A 22,941-nucleotide genomic window follows, 5' to 3' on the forward strand; every position below is an offset into this window, starting at 1 on the left:
GTCCCTGTTAATTCTCCTTGACCTCTCAGCGGCTTTTGATACCATTGACCAGGCGTCCTCAACCTCGGCCCTCCAGATGTTTTGAGACTACAATTACCATCATCCCTGACCACTGATCCTGCTAGCTAGGGATCATGGGAGTTGTAGGCCAAAAAACATATGGATAGCCAGGGTTGAGGAAGCCTACCATTGACCATGGTATCCTTCTGGAGCAGCTGTCTGAACTGGGGGTGGGTGGAACTGCTTTGTGGTGGTTCTGGTCCTACTTGGATGGTCGCTCCCAGAAGGCGATGCTTGGGGAATGCTTTTCAGCCCCATGGAGCATTCATTGTGGAGTTCCTCAGGGCTCAATTTTATTCCCTGCTACATAACATCTCCCCTTCATGGATTACTGCCTTGTCGTGGCGAAGGGGCTTGAATAACTCAGAGAAGCTATGAGCTATGCCATGCAGGGCCACCCAAAATGGACAGGTCATAGTGGAGAGTTTTGACCAAACGTGATCCACCTGGAGCAGGAACCGGCAAGCCACTCCAGTATCCCTGCCAAGAAAACTCCATAGACAAAAGGAGTGCCTGGCGTGCTCTGGTCCATGGGTCACGAAGAGTCGGACACAACTAAACGACTAAACAACAACAACAACATAACATCTACATGAAACCGCTGGGTGGGGTTAGCTGGAGGTTTGGAGTATGTTGTCAGCAATATGCTGATGGCACTCAGCCCTATTTCTCCTTTACATCTGCAGGTGAGGCAATGGAAGTGCTGGACCAGTGTCTTGCCTTGGTAATGAACTGGGTGACAAACAAACTGAAGCTCAATCCAGATAAGACTGAGGCACTGTTAGTGGGTGGTTCCCTGGACCAGATGGCTGGGAGGTCGCCTGCTCTTGATGGGGTTACACTTCCTTTGAAGGAGCAGGTTTGTCACTCAAGGCTTAGGTGGCCCCAGAGGCACAGAGCGCCTTCAGTCATCTTTGGCTGGTGGCCCAGCTATGCCCCTATCTGGACAGGGATAGCCTAACTACTGTTGTCTACGCTCTGGTAACCAATAGGTTAGATTACTGCAATGCGTTATACATAGGGCTGCCTCTGAAAACTGTTCAGAAGCTTCAGCTGGTGCAGAATTCAGTGGCCAGGTTGCTCACTGGGACAATATGGTTTGAGAATGTTACACCGATCCTGGCCTGCGTGTACTGGCTGTCAATTAGCTTCCGGACCCAATTCAAAGTGATGGATCTGACCTATACAGTGGTGCCTCGCAAGACGAAAAGAATCCGTTCTGTGATTCTCTTTGTCTAGCGGTTTTATCGTCTTGCAAAGCAAGCCCATTGACGGATTAGCGGATTAGCGCTATTAGCGGCTTATCTGCTGATCGGATCAGCTGATAAGCAGCTTAGCGGCTTAGAAAAGGGGGGGGGGGAAACCAGCAGGAACTCGCAAGACATTGTTGTCTTGCGAAGCAAGCCCATAGGAAATTCGTTTTGCGAAGCACCTCCAAAATGGAAAACTCTTTCGTCTAGCGAGTTTTCCGTCTTGCGAGGCATTCGTCTTGCGGGGCACCACTGTAAAGCCTTAAATGGCTCAGGAGCACAATACCTCAAGGACCACCTCTGGCCATATAAACTGACGCAGACTTTGCATGTATCAGGTGAAGCTCTTCTTCATGTGCCTCCTCCATGTTAGGTGGGGGTGACAACACAAGGACGGGCCTTTTCTGCAATGGCTCCCTGTTTGTGCAATGATCTCCCCAGGGAGGTTCATCTGGCACCTTCATTATATATCTTAAGGCTCCAGGCAAGTGTTCCTCTTCAGCCTTTGACTGATTAATATTCTAGCCTTTTAATATGTGCCTATGGAAAGGGGGAGTGTTATTGTTTCACCGTTTTGTTTTGATTATTTACTTGTATTTTTGTTTTGTATTTTATTCTGTGAATTGCCCCTGAGATCTTATGTTGAAGGGTGGTATACAAATTAAATTAAATTAATTAATAACATACTCTTGTGCACTGGAATTTGGACACTGGATGGCGACTGGGATGGTCAGGGGTCTGTTAACCCAATGTATGTACAAGCCATACATTTAACATCTGGAGATGAATGACATTGGATTTGAAATATACTCAGAGTCGCAAAGTGATTTCATGCTCTTTATTCAGCTCATAGTGGTGAGGAGGAATGAATGAATGTCCCCTCAAAGTATCTGCTTTATATACATTATTTACACAATGGGCTGCACATGATTGGTTAATTCTGGAATTCTACTGTAAGCCAATCAGGTTGTGGATTCACTTATATCTGGAGCATGATTGGGTGGTTCCTGCCAACCAATCATACTGCTGCATTGTTCTTGGACCAATCAGACTGCTGCAATTTGGATCCTATTGTTCTAGGACCAATCAGACTGCTGCAGTTTGGATCCTATTCAACTCAGTAAAAGGTAAAGGTAAAGGTACCCCTGCCCGTACGGGCCAGTCTTGACAGACTCTGGGGTTTGTGCGCCCATCTCACTCAAGAGGCCGGGGGCCAGCGCTGTCCGGAGACACTTCCGGGTCACGTGGCCAGCGTGACAAAGCTGCATCTGGCGAGCCAGCGCAGCACACGGAACGCCGTTTACCTTCTCGCTGGTAAGCGGTACCTATTTATCTACTTGCACCCGGGGGTGCTTTCGAACTGCTAGGTTGGCGGGCGCTGGGACCGAGCAACGGGAGCGCACCCCGCCGCGGGGATTCGAACCGCCGACCTTTCGATCGGCAAGCCCTAGGCGCTGAGGCTTTTACCCACAGCGCCACCCGCGTCCCCTATTCAACTCAGTACATAACAGGATTATTTGATTTTTGTAACTTGAAAAATTTTTCCCCAAAATAACATGAAACCATAATCTGCTTCTAACAAATATTTCCGTCCCCACCCAACTCCCCCAGAATACAGATATGTTGTAAGCCACCAAAAGTGGTTGGGGTATAAATAAAATAACAACAGCAACAACAATAATTGCAGTCTTATGGGGAAATGTTGCTCCAAAGTTGCACAAGCGAGCTCTGTGGATGCCACTGTAGTTGATGTTCCGTTGCACATGAAGGGATGCTGTGTCTCCATAGAATCACTTTCCAGCTATGGCTTTGACTCCCTTCATTGGTCAGTTTCTCTGAAAGTGCTAGAGTCCAGTTTGGGGCAGCAATAAATCAGGCTTCCTCAAACTCGACCCTCCTGATGGGTCAGGTCAGGGATGATGGGAATTGTAGTCCCAAAACATTTCGAGGGCCGAGTTTGAGGAAGCCTGCAATAAGTCCAACTGGTCCCTCCTCCTCTGGGTCAGGGGCGCTATGGGGTGGGAGGTGGGGCAGACAGGTAGAAGGCACACGACACAGGTAGCTTGGGGAACTGTGGTTTTAATGTAAATTTGTTTGCCTTTTTAAACATAATTGTCTGTTAGGGTATTTTTAAATGCTGGTTTTAATGCATAATCGCGAACCGGAAGTCTCCGCGGCAACCTCTTTAGCCCGCATCCCCTTGGACTTCCTATAGCCGCCGCCACGTAATTCCGGTCAATCTATCTCTTTGCCGCATTCCTCCTCCACCATGAAGTCGCGCGGGTAGAGCGGCCCACGCTCCTCAGACTCGTCGCGTCAAGGAAAGGAGGAAAAAGAAGCGTCGGCCGCTCTAGCCCGCGCGGCGGCGGCTCCCTTCGGCGCATAGGACGACAGAGTGCGCATGCGCGGGGTGCCGCTTGCGTCGCCGCCGCCTCCGCTCTGTCGCTGCAGCCGCCGCCGCTGCTAAGGGGAGAACGAGCGGGACCAGGAGAGTCGGAGGAGCCGCGGGACAGCGGTGAGGGGCGGAGGGGCGGGTGGTGGTGGTGAAAGGAGCCCCAGAAGCGACGGGAGAGGAAGGCCTCAGGCCCCGCTGCGTCGGGCCTTGTCGGGTCGGGCCGAGCCTTTGCGGTCTGTGCGGAGGGGGCGGGGCTTCGAGCAAGCCACGCCCCTCGGCCTCGCTATTATTCTCCCCTCGTCCCGACCACCTCTGGTCGGTGGGCGCGCGGCTATCTTGGCTCTAGGCCGCGCGGTCTCGCGGTGCCAGGGGGAAGTCTCGCGGGACTTGGGCGTGGCTCTGCGGCTCCGCTTCGGGAAGCGGCTGGAACGCAGGAAGCCCAGGCCGCTGCCTTGACCCGAGTTTCCTGGAAGCAAGACTCCGGCCCCGTGGCCCTGCACTGACTGGCTGGCGGCAGGGAGATGGCCAGCCCTACCTGGAGATGCTGCCAGGGATCGAACCCGGGACCTTCTGCACTCGAAGCAGATGTTCGGCTGCTGAGCTGCGGCCCTTCCCAAGTAGGAACAGGGACAGCCTTCCTTTAAAAATAAGGCTCCAGTCCTCGAGGATCTGAGGAAGGGGCCGATTTAAACGAGAGTGCAGGAAGCGGCTTTATTCCGAGCCAGACTGTTGGATCTCTCTGGCGCAGTATTGTCATAGCTGTCAACTTTCAGTTTTGAAAATAAGGGATCAGCAGGCTCGAAGATGGGGATCAGCAGCCTCACCTGTCCCAGGGACAGTGTACGGGATATCTAACAATCCGGGATAGCAGTGGGAAACGGCACTGGAATAAGGGAATTTCCCGCAAAAAAGGGAAGGTTGACAGCTATGAGTATTGTCTGCACGGTGTGGTATCAGCAACTCTCCAGGGTTTCAGGCAAGGAACTCCCCCAGCCCCACCAGGGGTCTGAACTTGGGGCCTTGGGCACGCAAAGCAGATGCTCTATCACTGCCTGTTACAGCCTTCCTCTCCTTCCTCCGGGGTTTATTCCCATCTCCCTTCATTCCTTAGCTAGCATGGCCAATGGACAAGAAGGAGGAGGAGGATGACTGATGGGCGTTGTAGACCAGGAATATCTGGAGGACAGCCAAATGCCTTACCCTGCTCCTACCTGCCTTTCAGAAACTTGATCTACTTATCACTGTGGGATGGGGTGTATTAAATCTGGTGTGCTTTTAGTAATAACCCAGTAATCAAAATTGTGAGAGCGGCGAAGGGAGAAGAGGGTTTTTCCATGGTCTGGCTGTCACTGGAGCCCTCCCCCAGCCCTTAATTTGAGCACCAGCTTAGCACAAAAAAATTCTTACGTTTCAATACAACTGCTCAAAAACAAGGAGTGGGATTTTTAAAATAAAAATACAACCCTTTAAATATAGTCCTATAAAAAGTTGGTGATTAAATAGTCTGGGAGTTGTGGTCATCGGGGTCATTGGTGGTAGGGCATATCCATTGCCCTTTGATAAATGCAATTTTAGGGGTGTTTTTAAATTCTATTACAGTCATATCTCGGGCTGAAATAGTTTAAGGTTGAGCGTTTTTGGGTTGCGCTCTGTGGCGACCCAGAAGTAACGGAAGGCGTTACTTCCGGGTTTCGCCGCATGCGCAGATGCTCAAAATGACGTCATGCGCAGAAGCAGCAAATCGCAGTACGCGCAGACGCGGGTTGTGTTCGCTTCAGGATGCGAACGGGGCTCCGGAACAGATCCCATTCACACCCAGAGGTACCACTGTACTTTTGCTAGATTTTTATCCCACCTCAGACAACTATTGCCTTCTGTTGTGACTCACATCAATTAAGAGAGAGGATGAGAAAGAGGCAGGCCATTCTTCCCATCAGACTTAAAACTAGAAAGACTGGCCATGCAAGAGAAAGGGAGTAGAGGGAGGAGGATCGGTTCTTCAAGGCCAGTATATCAATGTGAACTACAGTCAGTAACTTTTTAGTCAATGGCAACCAGGAAAATAGTTTATAATTTTTAAAATATTTTATCAAGTACATATAGATAAAGAGGGAGAATTCATTTCTAAGTGCTAGAAATTGCAAGTATCTAATGAAGTTGATGGTAGAGTTTGGGGAAAGAATGGAAGTATTTTTGTGTGTGTGGATGTAGTGCTGTTGTTTTTTTCTTGTGAATCATTGCCACCAGCTCTGGTGGCATTTAAAAGACAAGTTCATGGGAGAGAGGTTGACTGTTGCTTGTCCTGGCTAAAAATCGGCCTGTGTGTTTTGATGCAGCATACCTGATGACTAGATGCAGGAGACGAGCAGTGAATGGCCATCCTCATGCCCTCCTGATGAACTTTTTGGGGGCTGCTGCTGATAGAATGTTGTTATGTCAATCTTACCTGGCAAGGCCGTTTTCCTTTAAAAGATAAAAAAGAGTTGGCACGCCATCCACTGAGGTGTTCTGTGAAATTCAAGCACATGCATACTTTGGTATGAAGGGATACATATACTTGGGTTTCACATAGCACTCCTGTAAATGGAATGGAAAATGATCACCTCTGAACTATGTAGAGAACAGTGTTATTGCCATTGCAAATATTGCTAGTCACTTTAGAAATGCATGTAGGAGATAAGTTTTAATTTGTGAATACCCCTCCCACCCCAAATGATTCAATTTTGAACCCATCTCACCCAAATAAAAGTTTATTCCTGCTCATGAAAACATGTGAAACAGGAATGCTTGAGGCTGCTAGTGAAGAAAGGAAAGACTAGAAAGACACCAAGAACTAGACCAGAATGGTTTTATTGTATATTTCAAGATAGAAGAATATTTATTCTACTTACACTCCTCCCTTCATACTAAACATGCCAACAGATAAGCACAATCAAACTTCAGAATGGGCAGGTACACAGGAAGGAACCCCTCCTGCAAAAATGCTCCTTTTTGTCATAATTTCCAGTGTGCTCTCGCCATCCTCATGCTCAACCTGCATTCCTAGAAAAAAAAATGCAGCAGAATCCAAAAAAGGGGGTAAGCCAGCAAAAATATTATTATGAGAAGAAATGAAAGGCAAAGCAAGAAAGGAAGCATTGCTATACGGTACTGCCAGAGCCATTTCACTTTTGAGAAGCAAGATCACCAAGAAAGGGAAATAGGAAGGTGTTTTTTCCAGCCCTTATTTAATAAAAAGTTCAAATCATAGGTGATAGCAGTAAAAGATCACAAAGGAAATATTCTAGATCGCCTAAAAGCGCAGCAAGCTTTCTTAAATACCCCTTGCATCCATTTTCTTAATTTTGAGCTAGATTCAGCAGAATGCTGTGGCCTGACTGCTGATGGAGAGCCTCTGGCCAAGAACAATGAGACACAATTGTTTAAACAGCTGCACTAGCTGACAGTTTACTACTGAGCCAGGTGCAAGGTTTTTGTATTAATTTACAAAGCCATGAACAGCTTAGGTCCAGGGTACCTCAGGTCTGATTATAGCCCAGCTCAATTTGCAGGATCATCTTTCCTTGGTCTTTCCCCAAGTTGGCAAAGCTTGTTTGACAACAGTGAGAAACCAAGCTTTTAGCGTCACCGGCCCCATCCTGTGGAACACCCTGCCAACAGAGATTTAGTGGGTGTCTTCTATGCCAACTTTTAAATGTCTGCTGAAAACTTTATTATTCTGCCAGGCCTATGCAGGCAATTAAGAGTACATCTCCCACAATGGTTTGTTGATACTTGCTTTTAACCTTTTTTGCTTTTAACTTTTTTATTTTTTGTGCTTTTATTGTATGGCGTTTATCGTTTAATGTTGTAAACTGCTTTGATATGTTTTGTAAATTAGCAGTATATAATTTTTTAATAAATAATCTTACTGAGAAACATTTTATTTTTTGAATGTAGAAACATCTATAAAGTAGCCATGGCAATCATTTAAATTAAAGCAGATTGATTTTCCACTCATTATTAAAGGTTCACCTTTATTAAACAAAAATAGCCAGTAGAGGGAAAGGACACAAGTTGATGGGAAGGCTCAAAGCATTAAGTGAAGTTGCCCAAGGAAACATTCAAAATTTTACTAAATTCTATAGCCAACATTCTGTTCGCTTGGGATGCTAATGCACATACATAGGAACTCCAATTGTATATACTTGGGCAGACATTAGATTTCTAAGTTACCATATATTGATAACTAAAGAACTGCCCTTTGTGACCAGCATATCCTCGTTGAGTGGGAAATGAACTTTTTTTGCCATGTGTTCCAATTCAGGCATCTATTTAATATTTGCCCAAGCGTTTATTTTCTGGTAACTTCGTAGAGATGACATAATGCTAGATAGTGTGGAAAGTGAAACAAGTGCTGTGTTTAAAAGAGACAACTTATTTCACACCCTTTAATAAGTAGAATCTATCTACAATTTACACTTGCATTTCATCTTGTTTAGCAAAACACAAAATTGCAGGTTAGGAAGAATTTGAAACTCAATAATTTACAGATGTCAAACATAGAGATGAGAAGGCCTAGAAAAAAACAGAAAAATTGGGGGGGAGTGTGGAATATTCAAACTATATCAAACTTTTTTTTTCAATTTTTCCGGAGGAAAACGGCTTTGGGGGAAAATGGAAAAAACACAGACCCCCCCAATTTTTCTGTCCCCCCCCAGGCCTTCCCATCTCTAGCAACGTATACTATTATGGTGTAACCTCCCATGTTGAGAAATGTGCATGGACTGCAGGGCTGTAAATGAACAATCATTTTGTACCTCTTGAACTGTTGGGAAAGGTGGGGGGTATACATTTGTTCAATCTGTCAATATGCTGTAAATAATACTGAGAAAATAGCTGGGATAAAAATACTTTAAATCCAGTTTATTTTATTTCATGAGGCTTGGCAGTATCAGTCTGTAATTGCAGGGTTTGTAAGAAATGCTCTCAGAAGCTGGTAGAGGCAGTAACAAAACTGATCTAACCTGCAGTCCTAAAAGCTCTTTGCATAAGCATAACTTCTAAAATAGGATTGCTAGTGAGAAATGAATTCCAAAGTGGCAGCCCCTTTGCACTGCTCATCTTACGACAATCAGATTGAAAGTATGCCTCTCTTACTGACCTTTCCCGTGTATACTTTGTTTATGGCTTTTCTAAATGGATTGGGGGTAAATATGTAGTATTCCTTTAACTAGGTAGCTCTTGGTGAAGCTGTTGATTATGTCACAAAGGCCCTTTTAGTGCCACTGAAATGACCATTCCTGTGTTTCACAGCACACCGGCCTGGTTCTCTTATAGGTATTTTTAAAACATGATGTTTAAGATACAGCAAGATTTGGGAGGCTTGTAAAAGGTGGTGAAATGTTGTGGGCCAAGATTGCTGAAGATTGCCAGGATGAGCTTGTTTTGCTGGAGAGGTTGTTCTGGTGTTCATACAGGTGCCTTCCTTGTATGTCTAGATGCATCACTGTAAGCGCTACCGCTCCCCAGAGCAGGAGCCCTACATGAGCCACAGGTGGAAGAGGAGGCGGTCTTGCAGCAGGGAGCAACATGATGGAAGAACACGATACCCAGTTCGCCGGGATCTGTCAAGGAGGTCACGGTCTAGAAGGTGAGCAAGAGGTTATCTTGGAACAAGCAGTCATACCCACATGGTGAATGCTTGCTTTGGTACTAAATGATCCTTCTAAATTGGAATTGTAGATGTCCAGATCCCTTCTAGTCCTGTGTAGCTACCCCTGCAGCTACCACAAGACTCTTTTTGTGCCCTGCAGTGAAATGACAGAAAGCAGTGTCTAGTGCAGGTTAATAATAATAATAATAATAATAATAATAATAATAATAATTTATTTATACCCCGCCCTTCCCAGTTCAAAAACCAGGCTCGGTGGCTAACAACAAATTTAAAACACTTAATTGACGCAACAAAAAACAGCATAAAACATGAATAACAATAAATTCAGTATTCAAAAATCAATTTAGGGGGAAAATCCATCCACACAGGTTACACACAGCACTGCATTGGGGTTGCTGTACAGATTTCTGTCCCCACCCCCACCCCCAGGGCACCTTTCCCATTTCCTAATCACAGGTGTTTATTTGTCACACAGCCATGACAGAATGCCCTACCAGAGAAGATACAGAGACAGAGATGACAGTGATGTCTACAGGTTTGAAGAGCGGAGCTCATCTTTTGGAGAAGACTATTACGCTGCACGCCGTTCACGGCACCACCGGAGATCTCGAGACAGAGAGCGCCACCGGACAAGGAAGCACCAGCATCGCTGCCGGAAACGCAAGACCAGGTCTTGTAGCAGTACCTCCTCGGTGAGTATCATCCAAAATGAGATCAGGATTGGTCAGGGCCTAACTAACTAGTAGCTTTTTTCCAGCTTTGAATCATACTGGGTGAGTACTTCTAATCCCCTGTCTTTCTCCTCAATGCAGAGTTAAGTTTTTCTTCTGCTTGTGTGATAACTGGTTATATTAGCTGTTCTTAGTCTTGACGATGCAGCTGTGAATAATTTTAGCGTCTGAGACTCGTGTGTGTTTCTCAGGATGCATTGGGAGGGGGAGAAGCCAAATATGGCATCAGTGACAATGTGGGGGTGAGGGGGGACATTTGTGCACATGGCTCAGAATGGCTGTGCCACACCCTTCGTTTTGCACACATGACCCTCTGCTCTCAACTTTCACATCCTGTGTTGCTCAGCGGTTGTGTTCAGGGGCACAGAGCAGTCTTGCCTTTGCAGCTGCAGCAAGGCATTTCCGCCAGCACCCTCTCCTTCCTAGGGCCAGGTCAAGCTGTGTCAGACTAATTTCTCAGGACTTTTAAGCTCACAGACCTTCCTCTCCTCTCTAAGACCCTTCATGGGTGAACAGTTCTGGTATAAGATGGTGCCTTCCTCACACGGTAGCCAGTCTGCACAACTTGTGTCGCTGCAGCCCACAAGTTGTATATGGCAGCCCGAGAGAGGCTGAATGCACCCCCAAGAGAGGGGACATGAAGAGTACCAGGCAGGTCTCCATATATGGCTGGTGGACTGCATCTGACTTGTTGGATGGCAGATTGTACTGGCTTCAGGTGTTGGGGGGTGTTGGGGATTTTTGGATTGCAGCACATACACATATCATCTTCCTTTGTTAATATAATTTTTTTGTTAGCATTTCCAAGCAGCTCACAGACCTTGCCCATTCACTCACCCCAACCACAAAGAAAAAATTGGAAAAAAACCCAAGAGGAATGAGTCTTGAAGCGCACACCCAGTTTTGCTTCATAGAGTCACAGACCTGTCAGTGCTCTAATCAATGTGCAATTTTATGCACGTTGATGTAATATGAGTTCTGTTGTTGGTCTGGAACACACTACAGTCTCTTCCGCTCCTCTGTTTTTCAGTTAAGCTTGCTTATGTTGTAAAACTGAGGTTAATCTCATTTAACTCCACTCTTTCCCCCTCATTCCTGTTCTTGGAATTTATCCCAAAGTTATGTTTGTACAGTGCTAAGGGTATGGATTTTGGTTGGCGTGGCTTAAACTGTTTCAGTATCGTACACCTTATTTTAGGGTCTTGTCTCAACTTCTCTCAATTTTAGACAGTCTCTTTTAGGATTTGTATGTGGTTGGTTCTACAGTGGAAGGGAATGGGAGATGAAAGGAAGTGCAGGCCTGGGGTCTGTAACCTATTTTTGCAACTCAGCCTTGAGAGACTGCAATTCATTGCATTTTGAAAGGTTAAACGTGGAGGGGGGGAATCAGGGATTGGAATAATTATTCACGGTAGTGGAACCCTTCAGGTTACTTGACTGTTCTCCCCCACCTTCCCCACTTCAGTAGAAGTGAGTAGCAATGCCAGGTTGATTTTTCATCCCCTCCTTCTCTTTGAGAAAGCGAGATGTTTTCCTGGGGGGGGGGTGTCTAGTTGAATTTTGATGCTTCGCACAATGCTTGTCAGCAGCACAAGACATACTTGATTCCAAATCAGGACACAGCCACTGCTTCTAGAGTTCTTCTAGGCTTGATTCCAGCTCAGAAGTGAAAGCAAACTGATCTGGCACAGGTCAGACTTGCAAGCACATAGAAGGGTCAGATCTGTAGTGGTTTCTTTCAGGCAGCGACATCCAAATCCGATCATGCTGGAAACAGAGGGGCTTTACAGAAACTGGCAGGCAGGGAGAGAGGCTTCATGGGAGGAAGAGGAGGAGGTGGTGGCCTGGGGTGGGGAAGGGAGCTGCTTAGACTTCTGCTGACCCAATTGCCTTTGGGCTGCCCGTCCCAGATGCTGGTGGAGAAGCTACTGTCCTTGAGTCCTCCTCTCTGCGCTGCTTGCTGTGTCTTTCCCTGGTGGTTAAGAAGGGATGGTAATTCTCTGTGGTAGGAGGGTGACCAGGGGCTGGAGCATCCCAGCCGCTGCTCCCCACACGAGGACCGCGTGGTTCTGCTGCTGCTGCGAGGCTCCTGCGCCTGCCTGCCTGCCTTCCATAGCTAATCAGAGTTTCTTTACATACCTGTAGCTGTTTTTAAAACTTTTGTTTTGAAGTCGGTTTGTGTCTTGACGTGTCCCTTGCAATATCCCTATCGTTATATATGCTGTGTGCCTTATGAAATGCTGGGATCTGGAAAATCCAACCACCGACGCATCGTCGTCTCTCCGCCTCTGAATGACAACTCAATCTGCCAATCGGAACTGCCCGCTGTGTGCGATTGGTCGGATGGCGTTTCGGGGGGCGGTGTGTGCAGAGAAGCCAACAGAGCAATAAGCGCAGCAGGAGCGTGGAAGATGACAAAGAAGGTCACCTGGTGTGCAGGATCGGCGATTGGCTCCATGAGCGATGTACAGCCACCTTTCGTAAAACTTTACCTCTCTACTTTCTATCCCCATGTTAGACGAGATCGCTCTCAGTGTACGGGAGGGGTCTCTAGTGTTTATTGCTTATAAATGGACTGAACAGTAAATACTTGAAACAGGAAGTAGACAATTGTGTGTTAAAGAGTGTAGCAGTGAGAGCCTTTCTTGAGACTTGAATGCTTTGAAATTGCAGGACCTCACACACTCATTAAGTCTCCAGGGCTCACATCTGCTTTTGTTTTCTCTCCTAGATGAAATTGTGGGGAGCCTGGGTGAAGGCACATTTGGCAAAGTTGTGGAGTGTGTGGACCACGCCAGGTAAGCTGTCCTGGTGATCTTATGTCAAGGAATATTGGGGTTTATTGGTTTGGCTTGAGGCTAAAAGAGGATTGTGGCCCCGAGCTCCAGAACTTGAGAGAAGTTGGTGTGGGGTAGATGGTAGTTAATGAGCCCTTTCCAGGTAAGAATTGTGGGTAGTGAACATATTTAAATTAATGAACATGACAAAATTAGCTTTATAAATTTCAGTGACTCTACTGTGAATAAGACTTAGTTGAATGGTGGGGGTAGAGAATATCTGGGTTGGTTCCCACTCCCCTTGTGCACTGTTTCTGCACTGCTTTTAATTCCTGCCTAATGATTATCCTTATTAAAACAACAAATAGAACCAAAGAGCAACATTAAAACAGCGGATCAGCTGTATATGTTATAACCAAGTCAAACCCTAGACAACCAAGACAATAACACAAACTGTGTGTAACAGTTCTGAGAAAAAAAGTTTTTTTTCCCCTTGACCTGTCTTGTGGCAGGTCAGTGGTTGCAAGTGGCATGAGGACCTGGACAATAATCCGTTCTCATTCCATCTGCAAGTGCTTCCCTGCCATGAAAAGAGTGTGCCTAGGTTGGTATGAAATATGTTCCCTGGCTCACTTAAGCTCTATAGGCCTGGCTGTACCAGATGTGACCCTATTGGATTGGATCCAGACTGAGTTAATTGAACTGAATGCCCAGTGAAATCAGTAGGACTGATGGCTAACTTGTTTCATTGATTTTAGTGGGAACTGAGTTTAGCTCACTTAGTCTGGATCCAACCCATGAATAATGAGCAGGAGAGAAAGTTAAAGCCTGGGTCCTTCTTTCAAACTGTAGTCACATCCACGACCTTTACTAGAGAATACAATGATGAATGCTTTACTTCTTTTTTCTTTCTTTAATCTTTGGCTCCATGGGGCGCAATTACAAAGAAGGGGTTGGAGTTGATTCCTCTCCCTTCAGGATTTTGTTGTGACCAAGAGTTAGGCTTGAATTCTGTTGCAGAGATCTTCTGTTGTTCCTTGTGTCTCATTGCTCCATTTCCCCCCCTTCCTGCCTCCCCTTCTGTAGAGGCAAGTCTCTGGTAGCTCTGAAAATTATTCGAAATGTTGGCAAATACCGTGAAGCGGCCAGACTAGAAATTAACGTCCTAAAGAAAATTAAAGAAAAAGACAAAGAAAATAAACAGTAAGTCTTGCCATTGGGATTGGGTTGAGGTTGGCTACTCCTTTCCTAAAGGAAGGGTCCAGGGGTGAACTCTGGTCAGTCTGCTCAATGTGGTAGAACATGAAAGCAACTGCAGTGGAAGCAGAGGATCACCACCTTCCCTCTCCCCTCAGGAATAGTTGGCAACTAGAACTGGTTAGTGCAGTTCTGTTAATTGCTTTGAAACATAGATCTTTAACTGCCTGGGTTAGGGCTTGGTGCTTATGCATCCGGGGGGGGGGGGGAGCGGGAAGTCACAGGATGAAAATTCAGTTTTGGAGGAACGTACGTAGTCATTGTCTAGTCCAACCCCTGCTCAGCCCTGTTCAGGGAAGGCAGCCCTGTTCAGGGAAGTTTTTAATATGTGACATTTTAGTGTATTTTTCATCTTTGTTGGAAGCCGCCCAGAGTGGCTGGGGAAACCGAGCCAGATTGCCAGGGTACAAATAATAAATTATTATTATTATTATTATTATTATTATTATTATTATTATGCTCAATGCAAGATCTGTAGTACAGGATGCAACTAGCTCATGCCTGACACATGCCCACCCAAGCGTCTGATTAGCATCTCCCACAAAGGAGAGCCCTCCATCTTTCAGGGCAGCCTGTTCCACTGTGTATGAGCTGTCACTCTTAAGTGGTTTCTTCTCATGTTCAGCCAAACCTCCTTCCCTGCAGTTTCCACCCACTAGTTCTCGTTTCGTCCCCTTGCTTGCTCTATCTTCTGCATGGCAGCCCTTTATATATTTGAAAATAGCTATCCTGTCTCCCCTTAAACGTCCCCAGCTTCTTCCACCGTTCTTTGTAGGACAGGGCTGGGGAAGCCTTCAGTCCTCCCTATGTTGTTCAGTCCCATCAGCACCCCACCCCCTGCATGGCCACTGGTCAGTTATGGTAAGGGTGGTACTTCAGTGTTAGCCAGGGGACCACAGCTTCCTCCCACACTCATAGGGCTTGGATTCAAGACCCCCTCAACATCCTGACTGCCCTCCTCTGGACAGGCTCTAATTTCTCATTAAAATATGCCTGGAACTGGAGACAGTATTCCAGGTGTGTAGTCTGACCAGTGCAGAATATATTGGAACTGTAGCCATGTGCAGGCATTCATCTGAACACGTGTTAAGTGAAACTTGAGGACGGACCTCAGATTTCATCTTACTGGTTTCAGCCCAGTGTTCCAGCCTGGCAAGATACTTTTGAATCTCGATTCTGTTTGCTGGTGATGATAGCTGACCCTCCCAGCTTCATGCCATTGCAAATTTAATCAGCATTCCCTCTACATCTTCGAGTCATATTTAAATTTTTTGAACAGGATGGATCCCATGCTGGCTCGTCGTAATCAGTGCATATTTTTATAGACCCTCACAGACCAGCTTTTGGAATTTTGCCTAGTTTCAGCATTAGGCTGGCCACCTCTTTTGAAGACGGCAACAACATTTGCCCATTTCCAGTCTTCAGAAACTGGCCTGTTCTTTAAGAATTCTCAAAAGAATTATCAGCAAGCACCTTCAGGATGTGACCCTGGAGACTTGAATTCATTTGAAGTAGCTAAATGTTCTCTTATCTCCTTACTTACCCTGAGCTGCTTGTTCCTCCTCCTATCATTTGTTCTAACATTCCCATTGCAGGAGAAGACTGAGGCGGAACAGAAGCTGAGTAGTTCTACCTTAACTCTGTCACCTATTAACACCTCACTGTCTGCTCTCAAGCAGCAAATTTTCTTTTTCTTCTTGCTCTGAATGTAGCCAAAAAGCCCTTTTAAAAATGTTATTAGCATCCATTGTAGATCTCAGGCAATGCTGGGCTTTAGCCATGCTACTGTATCACTTTCGTCTTCTTTCTCATTGGAATCGTTTGCTGTTGTACTTTCAGTATTTCAGTTTTTTAAATGCCCCATGCCTCTTAGAGCCCCTCCCTCCTTTAGAATTTCTAGCCATGGATTTTAGAATTCCCACCCAATTTCTTTCTTTGATTTTTGAAATCTGCTACTCTCAATTTTTACATCCTTTGCCATCACAAATTCCAAGATGCTTTGGTCATCTTCTCAAGGTTCCTGCTGCTTTCACTCCATCAACCAGTTCTCCCTTGTGGGTTACGATAAAGTCCAGAATTATAATACCCTTGTTCCTTTCTTTTCCTTCTGAAAGATGCTATTGTTGGCAGGGCATGGCAAGGATATATTGTACATTCCATTCTTAGCAGAGTTAGACTTCCAAGGGGTGCCAGAATAGTTGCAATCCCCCATTATTGCTGTTGTTCACTTATGTGGCCATTTTGTAATGTGTTTAAAGAAACCATCACCCATATCTTCTGCTCAGCTGAGAGGTCTGTAGTATACTGCCACAACAATGTCATTTTTGTTTCTCTCTCTATCCTTACCCAGATGCTTTCAACAGGGCTTCCACTCTCAGACTCATGGATTTTCAAGCAGGTGCAAACATTAACATTCTCTGTTATACATCTGTTATGTACATCTTTATCCTCCTTTAAGAGAAGGAAGAATCCCCTGATACCTGTGTTCCCTGCACCCCCATTTCCCCCAGGCCTGCCACTCACACTGATGGGGCCGCTGGCTGTGCTGTTGTGTGTTGGGCTCTGCTGGGTGAGGGGTGGCCTGAGGATGGAATTTTAAAGGCAACTCCAAATGATTCTAGAACAGGATGAGACAGGCAATCATCTATGTGGCCCCCAAGTCTAGCCTCAGCGAGGGAAGGGAATGGGCAGTGTGACCTCAAGAGCCACAATTACAGCTACTGTGTGTTTTTTCTCTCCACTGGCCTAGCCTGTGTGTCCTGATGTCGGATTGGTTCAACTTCCATGGTCACATGTGCATTGCTTTTGAACTCCTGGGCAAGAACACATTTGAATTCTTGAAGGAGAATAACTTCCAGCCATACCCTCTCTCCCATATCCGACACATGGCCTACCAGCTGTGCCATGCCTTGAAGTGTAAGTATGGCATGTGCTCTGCTTGCTTGGGAAAAGGGGGGGGGAGCCTGTTCGAAAGTTTCTTCGCTTCCACCTTAATGCTGTTTCAGTATCTTGAAGTTGGGAAGGCAATATAAACTTGAAGGCAAAGTTTATATTGCCTTCCCACAACCTTTTATGAGCATTTATTTAAATCATTTATATACCCATATAAATCACTGGAACATTCGGGTCTGCAGAATCTTGCTTCTATACTTCTATTTAGTCCTATTTTAACATCTATTGAGATAGGCTTTGCTTGAGAGCCAAAGTGTATAGCAGGAACGTAAGGCCTCTTAAAACCTCTTTTTCTCTCTCCCATTTTTCTGCAGTTCTTCATGACAACCAGCTAACTCACACTGACCTCAAACCTGAAAACATACTGTTTGTAAACTCAGAATTTGATACCTTGTACAACGAGAAAAAGGTGGGTTACACCTAAGAGCATAGAGGTTGCAGAATAGCCTGCCATTTTTGAATGAAAGATAGGGGAGGAGTATTGGGAAGTGGGTGCAGCTGAGGGACTGATGGCAAGGATCACATTCAGCGTCTCAGATCACCCAGAAATTGGAAAATGGGACGGATTACACCCTCCAACTTCTGAAATCTGGGCTCCTTGGCATGCGGGGCGTTGGCTTTTTTGAACGTACACCACCAAGTCTGTAGACTTACAGTTCCTTCGTTTTTGAAAGGAAAGGCCCACTGAAGGCTGTAGGGCCTTCTGTCTGGAACTCTCCACCTTTTCAAAAGCAGCTCAGTAACCATGGTTGTGTCTTCTGCGTTACAGAGCTGCGAGGAAAAGTCTATCAGAAACACTTGCATCCGTGTAGCGGACTTTGGGAGTGCCACGTTTGATCATGAGCATCACACCACTATTGTGGCCACTCGGCATTATCGCCCACCAGAAGTGATCTTGGGTGAGTTGGCATTAACTACTATGGCACTTGGGAGTCGAGTGTAGCAGTTCAAAAAACGGTGGGTGAGTGCTCAGTTTGCAAAATGGGTTGCTTTGCATAAGCAAGAAGAGGAACCTACATGTCAGAGGGGCTTGTGGGGAGGAGTATGCCTGAAATGAAAAGGAGGGAAGCAACTGGGCATCAAGGTTCAAAAGGGGGCAACATATTTCAAAGCAAATAGTTTCGTTTTAGCTTGCTTGGGTGAGCTAGCCCTGTAAGGGGGGTATCTGTACCTTCACTACAGCAGTTTGCGCACTCTTCGTGGCCTGCAGATGAACTGGAGACTCTAGTCTGCTGCCTCTGATTAAGGAACTCAGTCTCTACTTATTCCCCCAAATGAGGGTCTCTCCATGCGACCCATTCAAGAGGGCAAGTGATAACTTCATCACATTTAAATAATCTTGATGAGTGGGGAGTAAACTTGAAGGGGTTAAGAGGCAAGTGCTAGTTTAGATGTTGCTAATCCCCACTTCAGTATCACTACAAATTAACCCATGGCCTCTTGGTAAGGGCTTGCATCACTTTCACCCCTAAGTGATTTTGCACAAAATCAGTCCTTTATCAACTACAGAAATGGGAGGGCACTTAACAACAAAAATGGTAACTTAAAGATCATTTTGATTTAACCATGATGACATTTGATGGGTGGAGGGAACTTAGTCCTCCTCAGTCCTTTTTAAACCCACTGACATTCTCACAAAGTGGCCAAAGAATATATTTTTTGGGGGGTGTTTCTTTCCCCCCCCCCTACAATTGCATTCATCCTTTAGTCACACTTGCTGTTACTGAACAGTAGGGGGCACAGTCCCCAAGATGTGCAGAGGGCATAGTAGCCAGAGCATATCTACACAGTCTGCATACAATGCAGGAGAAAGGCTGTGCCCTGAAGCCTTGCGCAGAGACCGCCTGCCACCTCCTGAACATGCAGGCTGACCCCCATTGCCCTCTTCCGCTGAACATGCACATCAGCATGTGAATTCCCACCCACTGTCCAACCTTTTCCCGCTAATGGGCAGGAAGGGGGAGATTGCATAAGGAGGAATGTGCTACCATCTACTTTCACTGAGCTCAGCATATATCCCAGTTGCAGTTTCTCCTGGTGGTTTTTTCCTTTGGTAGATTCCCTCAGCCCCCTTTTAAAGAGCAAACCACAGAAAGGTTTTCTTGGCTGCGGAGCAGGAAAGCCCTACTTAGCAACTGAAGAACAAAATGGTGGCATTTGGGTACAGAGTAGAACGGGAGTCTTCATTCTGTATTCTCCTTTGCAGAGCTGGGTTGGTCACAGCCGTGTGACGTCTGGAGCATCGGCTGCATCCTCTTCGAGTACTACCGTGGATTCACACTCTTTCAGGTACAGGAATTGCTGTACTCCTTTTTGGACCAATTCAGCATAGTGGTTTGCTTTCTTCTGAATAACCTACTGCGTACTTCTTGGTACAATATAGTTTATTGGTTTTTGCTCGGTGGAAAGAGCTTTGCGGCGAGCAGAATAAAATTATTGACTCTTCCCCAAAAGCTGGCCTGACTACACCAAGGGATAGAGATGGCCCCACATAGTCCAGTATTTGCTGAAAGGGAGGACGCCACCAGGATGCAGGATGGTGTTTTTTATAACAGCCAAGAGGTTTTACTTGAATGGCTAGTTCCTTGCTCTGCCTGCCAGGTTTTTCTGCAGTTCAGCTCCTGCTCTGCAACCTAGAGATCTAGTTGTGCTCTTGAAGACATTAACCGGAATGTTTTCCCCTTCTGTTTAAGGGGTCTTTGCTTGTTCTTTTCCTTGTAAAGTGCTGGAGAAATCACTGTCACAAATAGGCATTTTAGGCATGAGCATGCTACTTACTTCAAAACCCCAAGGCTGGGGTTGTTGGAGAGACCAGTGGGCCTGATCACCTCTCCCAGTTTCCTGGAAATGCTGTCGTACATTTCACTCCTTATGGAGTGACCATTTCCTAAGAGGTATATGAGCCCTGCTGAACCAGACTGAAGGCATGCCTAGTCCAGTATCCTGTCTCCCACACCAGCCAGCCAGATGCCTACGGAAGGGCTGTAGCTCATGTTTTGCATGTGAAAAGTCCCAGGTTCCATCCCCAGCACCTCCAGGTAGGGATTGAAAAGATTCTTGCTTGAAGCCCCATACCTGCCCTGCTAAGTTCAGCATATATTTTTCTCTCTACAGACTCATGAGAATAGAGAGCATCTTGTGATGATGGAGAAGATCCTTGGCCCAATCCCACAGCATATGATCCGCAAAACACGGTAGGAATGCTTGGTTTTGACTGGTAAATAGGTGGTCCCCAAATTAGAGAGAGGCACTTTGGGCAAATAAACCAGGTCAGTGAGATTTGTTGACGATTTAATATGGACTCTCCTATGTTTTATGCTCTCAAAAAAATTACACGAGGCAGCAAGGCCTGTAACTAACATGTTTAGATGTGCAACTCAAGTGCTCTGTACATTTTTAGAGGCAGTCTATGGATTTATTCAACTGCTGGGGGGGGGGGGGGGAGATGCCATTTCTTTTGCCTAACTCAGCCCAGTACATGTGTTCAATTTGAGCTCTCTCTCCTCACCCAGGAAACAAAAGTATTTTCACAAGGGAAGTCTGGTATGGGATGAGAACACCTCTGATGGGAGGTATGTCCAGGAAAACTGCAAACCATTGCAGGTAAGAACCACTTGATCTGCTCTGGTCAGAATGCATTAAGCAGTTCTTTATGCAAATACTTGTTTGTAACCGAGCACCTGAAAGCTAAATTACTCTCATCTGTGTTCATCCGCATTGCTTGCTTCTCAGCAAGGCCTTTGAAACAGGAAGCCAAGCCCATTAGAAACACCATCTTCTGAATATACTGGACCTTTCTTTTATCTGCTTCCATCTTTTCTGCTTGTGGGGATGCAGAGTGGAATAATTATGTTCCACTCTCCCCATCCCATTTTTTCTGCACCACACCTTTCCACATACCAGGTAGGAGCTTTTCATGAGGACGACACTTCACTTTTGTGGCTGCAAGGGGACTCTTGTCAACTGAGCTCCTGGTCTCATATTTTGTGGAAAGAGCTTTGTTTACTTTCCCCCAAAATTCTTAAGCCTTACCACTTTTTGATGCAGTTATAACCTGTGTAATTCTGCTTGTATTGATAAGTGAAGCAAAAAACATGCAAGCCAGCCCATTCTGTCTGTAAGCAGTTGTCCCACCCTAAAGAAGAGTTTTGTCTTCTGGGGGGTTGCAGGATAGCTCTTCACAAGTCTACCACAGCACCCTGTTGGCTTGATAATGCTGGGCAGATTTTGTGAATGTGTGCTTGCATGGAGAAATTAGTCAACCCATCCCTAAAAGGAGCTACTAGTGGTGACTGATGATATACTGTTTGTCCCTTTTTTGAGAAACCCCAAATGCTTTGACTTTCCTAAATTGTGTTTATTGATCAATTGGCAGGTGCTTCTTTGCACACCTGTTTCTCTTAGCCAAGATGGAGAGCCAAGGTATGTCTTCATAGCCAGAAGCCCTTGGAACTGCATTAACAATGAAAGTTGAGCTCCTCTGGCACTGTGTGCTTCAGACAGCTATGCTGCAGGTGCAGCCCTGCTGGTACAGGACTACACTGGGTAGTCTTAGGACTACTTGGGACACTTCTGTGTTGCCTGCTACTCTGCCACTACTAGTTTTACAGTAAAAGTCCTGGAAGAGCGACTTATTAAACTCCCTATTATTTAGACCTTACACCAAAATAATAGAGCTTGGCACTATTGTAATCACAAAACTTGGTTTCCTTTAATACTCCAGGGCAATACTAAACCAGTTGTCTCCGTTTGTTGTTTAGTTGTGTCCGACTCTTCATGACCCTATGCTCTGGTTCTCTCCATATCAGGTCTAATTCCTCCCCTGCTTATTCCTTTTTCTAGACATACATGCTGCACGATTCTGCTGAGCACATGCAGCTGTTCAGTCTGATGAGGCAAATGTTAGCGTTTGATCCTGCCCAGCGGATCACGTTTGGCGAAGCTCTGCTCCACCCATTCTTCGCTGGCTTATCTGCAGAGGAAAGGCGGCTTAGTTGCCGAGATTCAAACCGGGACCTGAGCAGATGACAGATGGGGATCATGGAGATTCCTGCAGGATGTGTACATACTCCAAGACTGGCCTGACATTTATTGTGGAGACTCCAGAGACCCTTCTGTAGCAGTGTTCCAAGGGGTTGGTGCAATGTCAGGTGGACCCTGGGCCTGGGTGGGGGGGAGACAGCAACCCAAAAGCACAGATTTGTCTCATATATTTATATGTTGTAAAGTTCAAATAAAGTGTTTCATATTGTTTGATAATTTACTTGTATGACTGTGTCCAGCTATTTTTGCTCCCTGCCCTACTGAATTTTTCTGTTAACAATAAAATAGTGGTTTTATAGCTTGCCACCAATCTCTGCTGGGCGTTTACAAAGTAGTTTCTTCCTTGCTGTGCTATCAGCCATCTTTCCTTTACAAGAAACCTGCATGAAGGAGGGAAAGAGGATGGAGGTTTGTCCCCCCCCCCCGCCCCCAATTGCTTCCTTCATATTGTGGGGGTAATGCAATCTTAGCTATTGCCTGCATTTTGTCACAGGTATGTGCTTGTTCAGATCACTTCAAAGTTTGGGAGGAGCTTAAATTGGGCAGTTGTTTGGAAGGCCAAAAGGCATCTCAGGCCATCTAGCAGGCTGTTCTGCCATTTTGGTAAATCAGAGATGGATATAGGGCAGATAAGTGGCTTGATCAATTCTAATAGTAAAGCTTTGGTCAGTGTAGGTTCTCAGTGGTTGTAATAAACATCTGTTTTTCTCCTAGAGGTACAGGGTTCTCTTTTAAAATGTTTTGGCATAAATGGAAGGTTCTTGGAAGAGTGAATCTGCATTTTCCAGTATAACTGTAGTTGGGAGTTTTTAGGAAATAA

At 45.8% G+C, this 22,941-nt stretch overlaps 1 protein-coding gene across 3 annotated transcripts; it reads left to right on the forward strand.

Moving 5' to 3' along the window:
* Positions 1 to 3,670: 3,670 nt before the first annotated feature.
* On the forward strand, positions 3,671 to 22,435 carry CLK3 (CDC like kinase 3). Of its 3 annotated transcripts, none has more exons than XM_082237512.1 (14): positions 3,671 to 3,825; positions 9,186 to 9,337; positions 9,837 to 10,053; positions 12,464 to 12,557; positions 12,824 to 12,890; positions 13,956 to 14,072; positions 16,477 to 16,524; positions 16,876 to 17,042; positions 17,393 to 17,487; positions 17,848 to 17,977; positions 19,285 to 19,367; positions 20,193 to 20,272; positions 20,591 to 20,681; positions 21,921 to 22,435. In XM_082237512.1, the coding sequence occupies exons 2-14, from the start codon at positions 9,186 to 9,188 to the stop codon at positions 22,104 to 22,106; spliced, it is 1,527 nt and encodes a 508-aa protein (XP_082093638.1). In that variant the 5' UTR covers positions 3,671 to 3,825; the 3' UTR covers positions 22,107 to 22,435. The 3 variants fall into 3 exon arrangements, with proteins under 3 accessions (XP_082093638.1, XP_082093637.1, XP_082093636.1); XM_082237510.1 differs by lacking the exon at positions 3,671 to 3,825 and adding an exon at positions 4,223 to 4,322; XM_082237511.1 differs by lacking the exons at positions 3,671 to 3,825; positions 16,477 to 16,524 and adding an exon at positions 4,221 to 4,322.
* Positions 22,436 to 22,941: the final 506 nt, after the last annotated feature.

The sequence above is a fragment of the Podarcis vaucheri genome, assembly GCF_965113315.1.
Source record: "Podarcis vaucheri genome assembly, chromosome: 9".
Classification (NCBI taxonomy): Eukaryota; Metazoa; Chordata; class Lepidosauria; order Squamata; family Lacertidae; genus Podarcis; species Podarcis vaucheri.

Bases quoted from the DNA above. Each gene is read 5' to 3' on its own strand.
- CLK3 (XM_082237510.1), top strand. From the start codon at position 4,227: ATGGCCAGCCCTACCTGGAGATGCTGCCAGGGATCGAACCCGGGACCT. The intron at 17,043-17,392 runs GTAAGTATGGCA...ATTTTTCTGCAG, and splicing joins GCTGTGCCATGCCTTGAAGT to TTCTTCATGACAACCAGCTA. The intron at 19,368-20,192 runs GTACAGGAATTG...TTCTCTCTACAG, and splicing joins GTGGATTCACACTCTTTCAG to ACTCATGAGAATAGAGAGCA.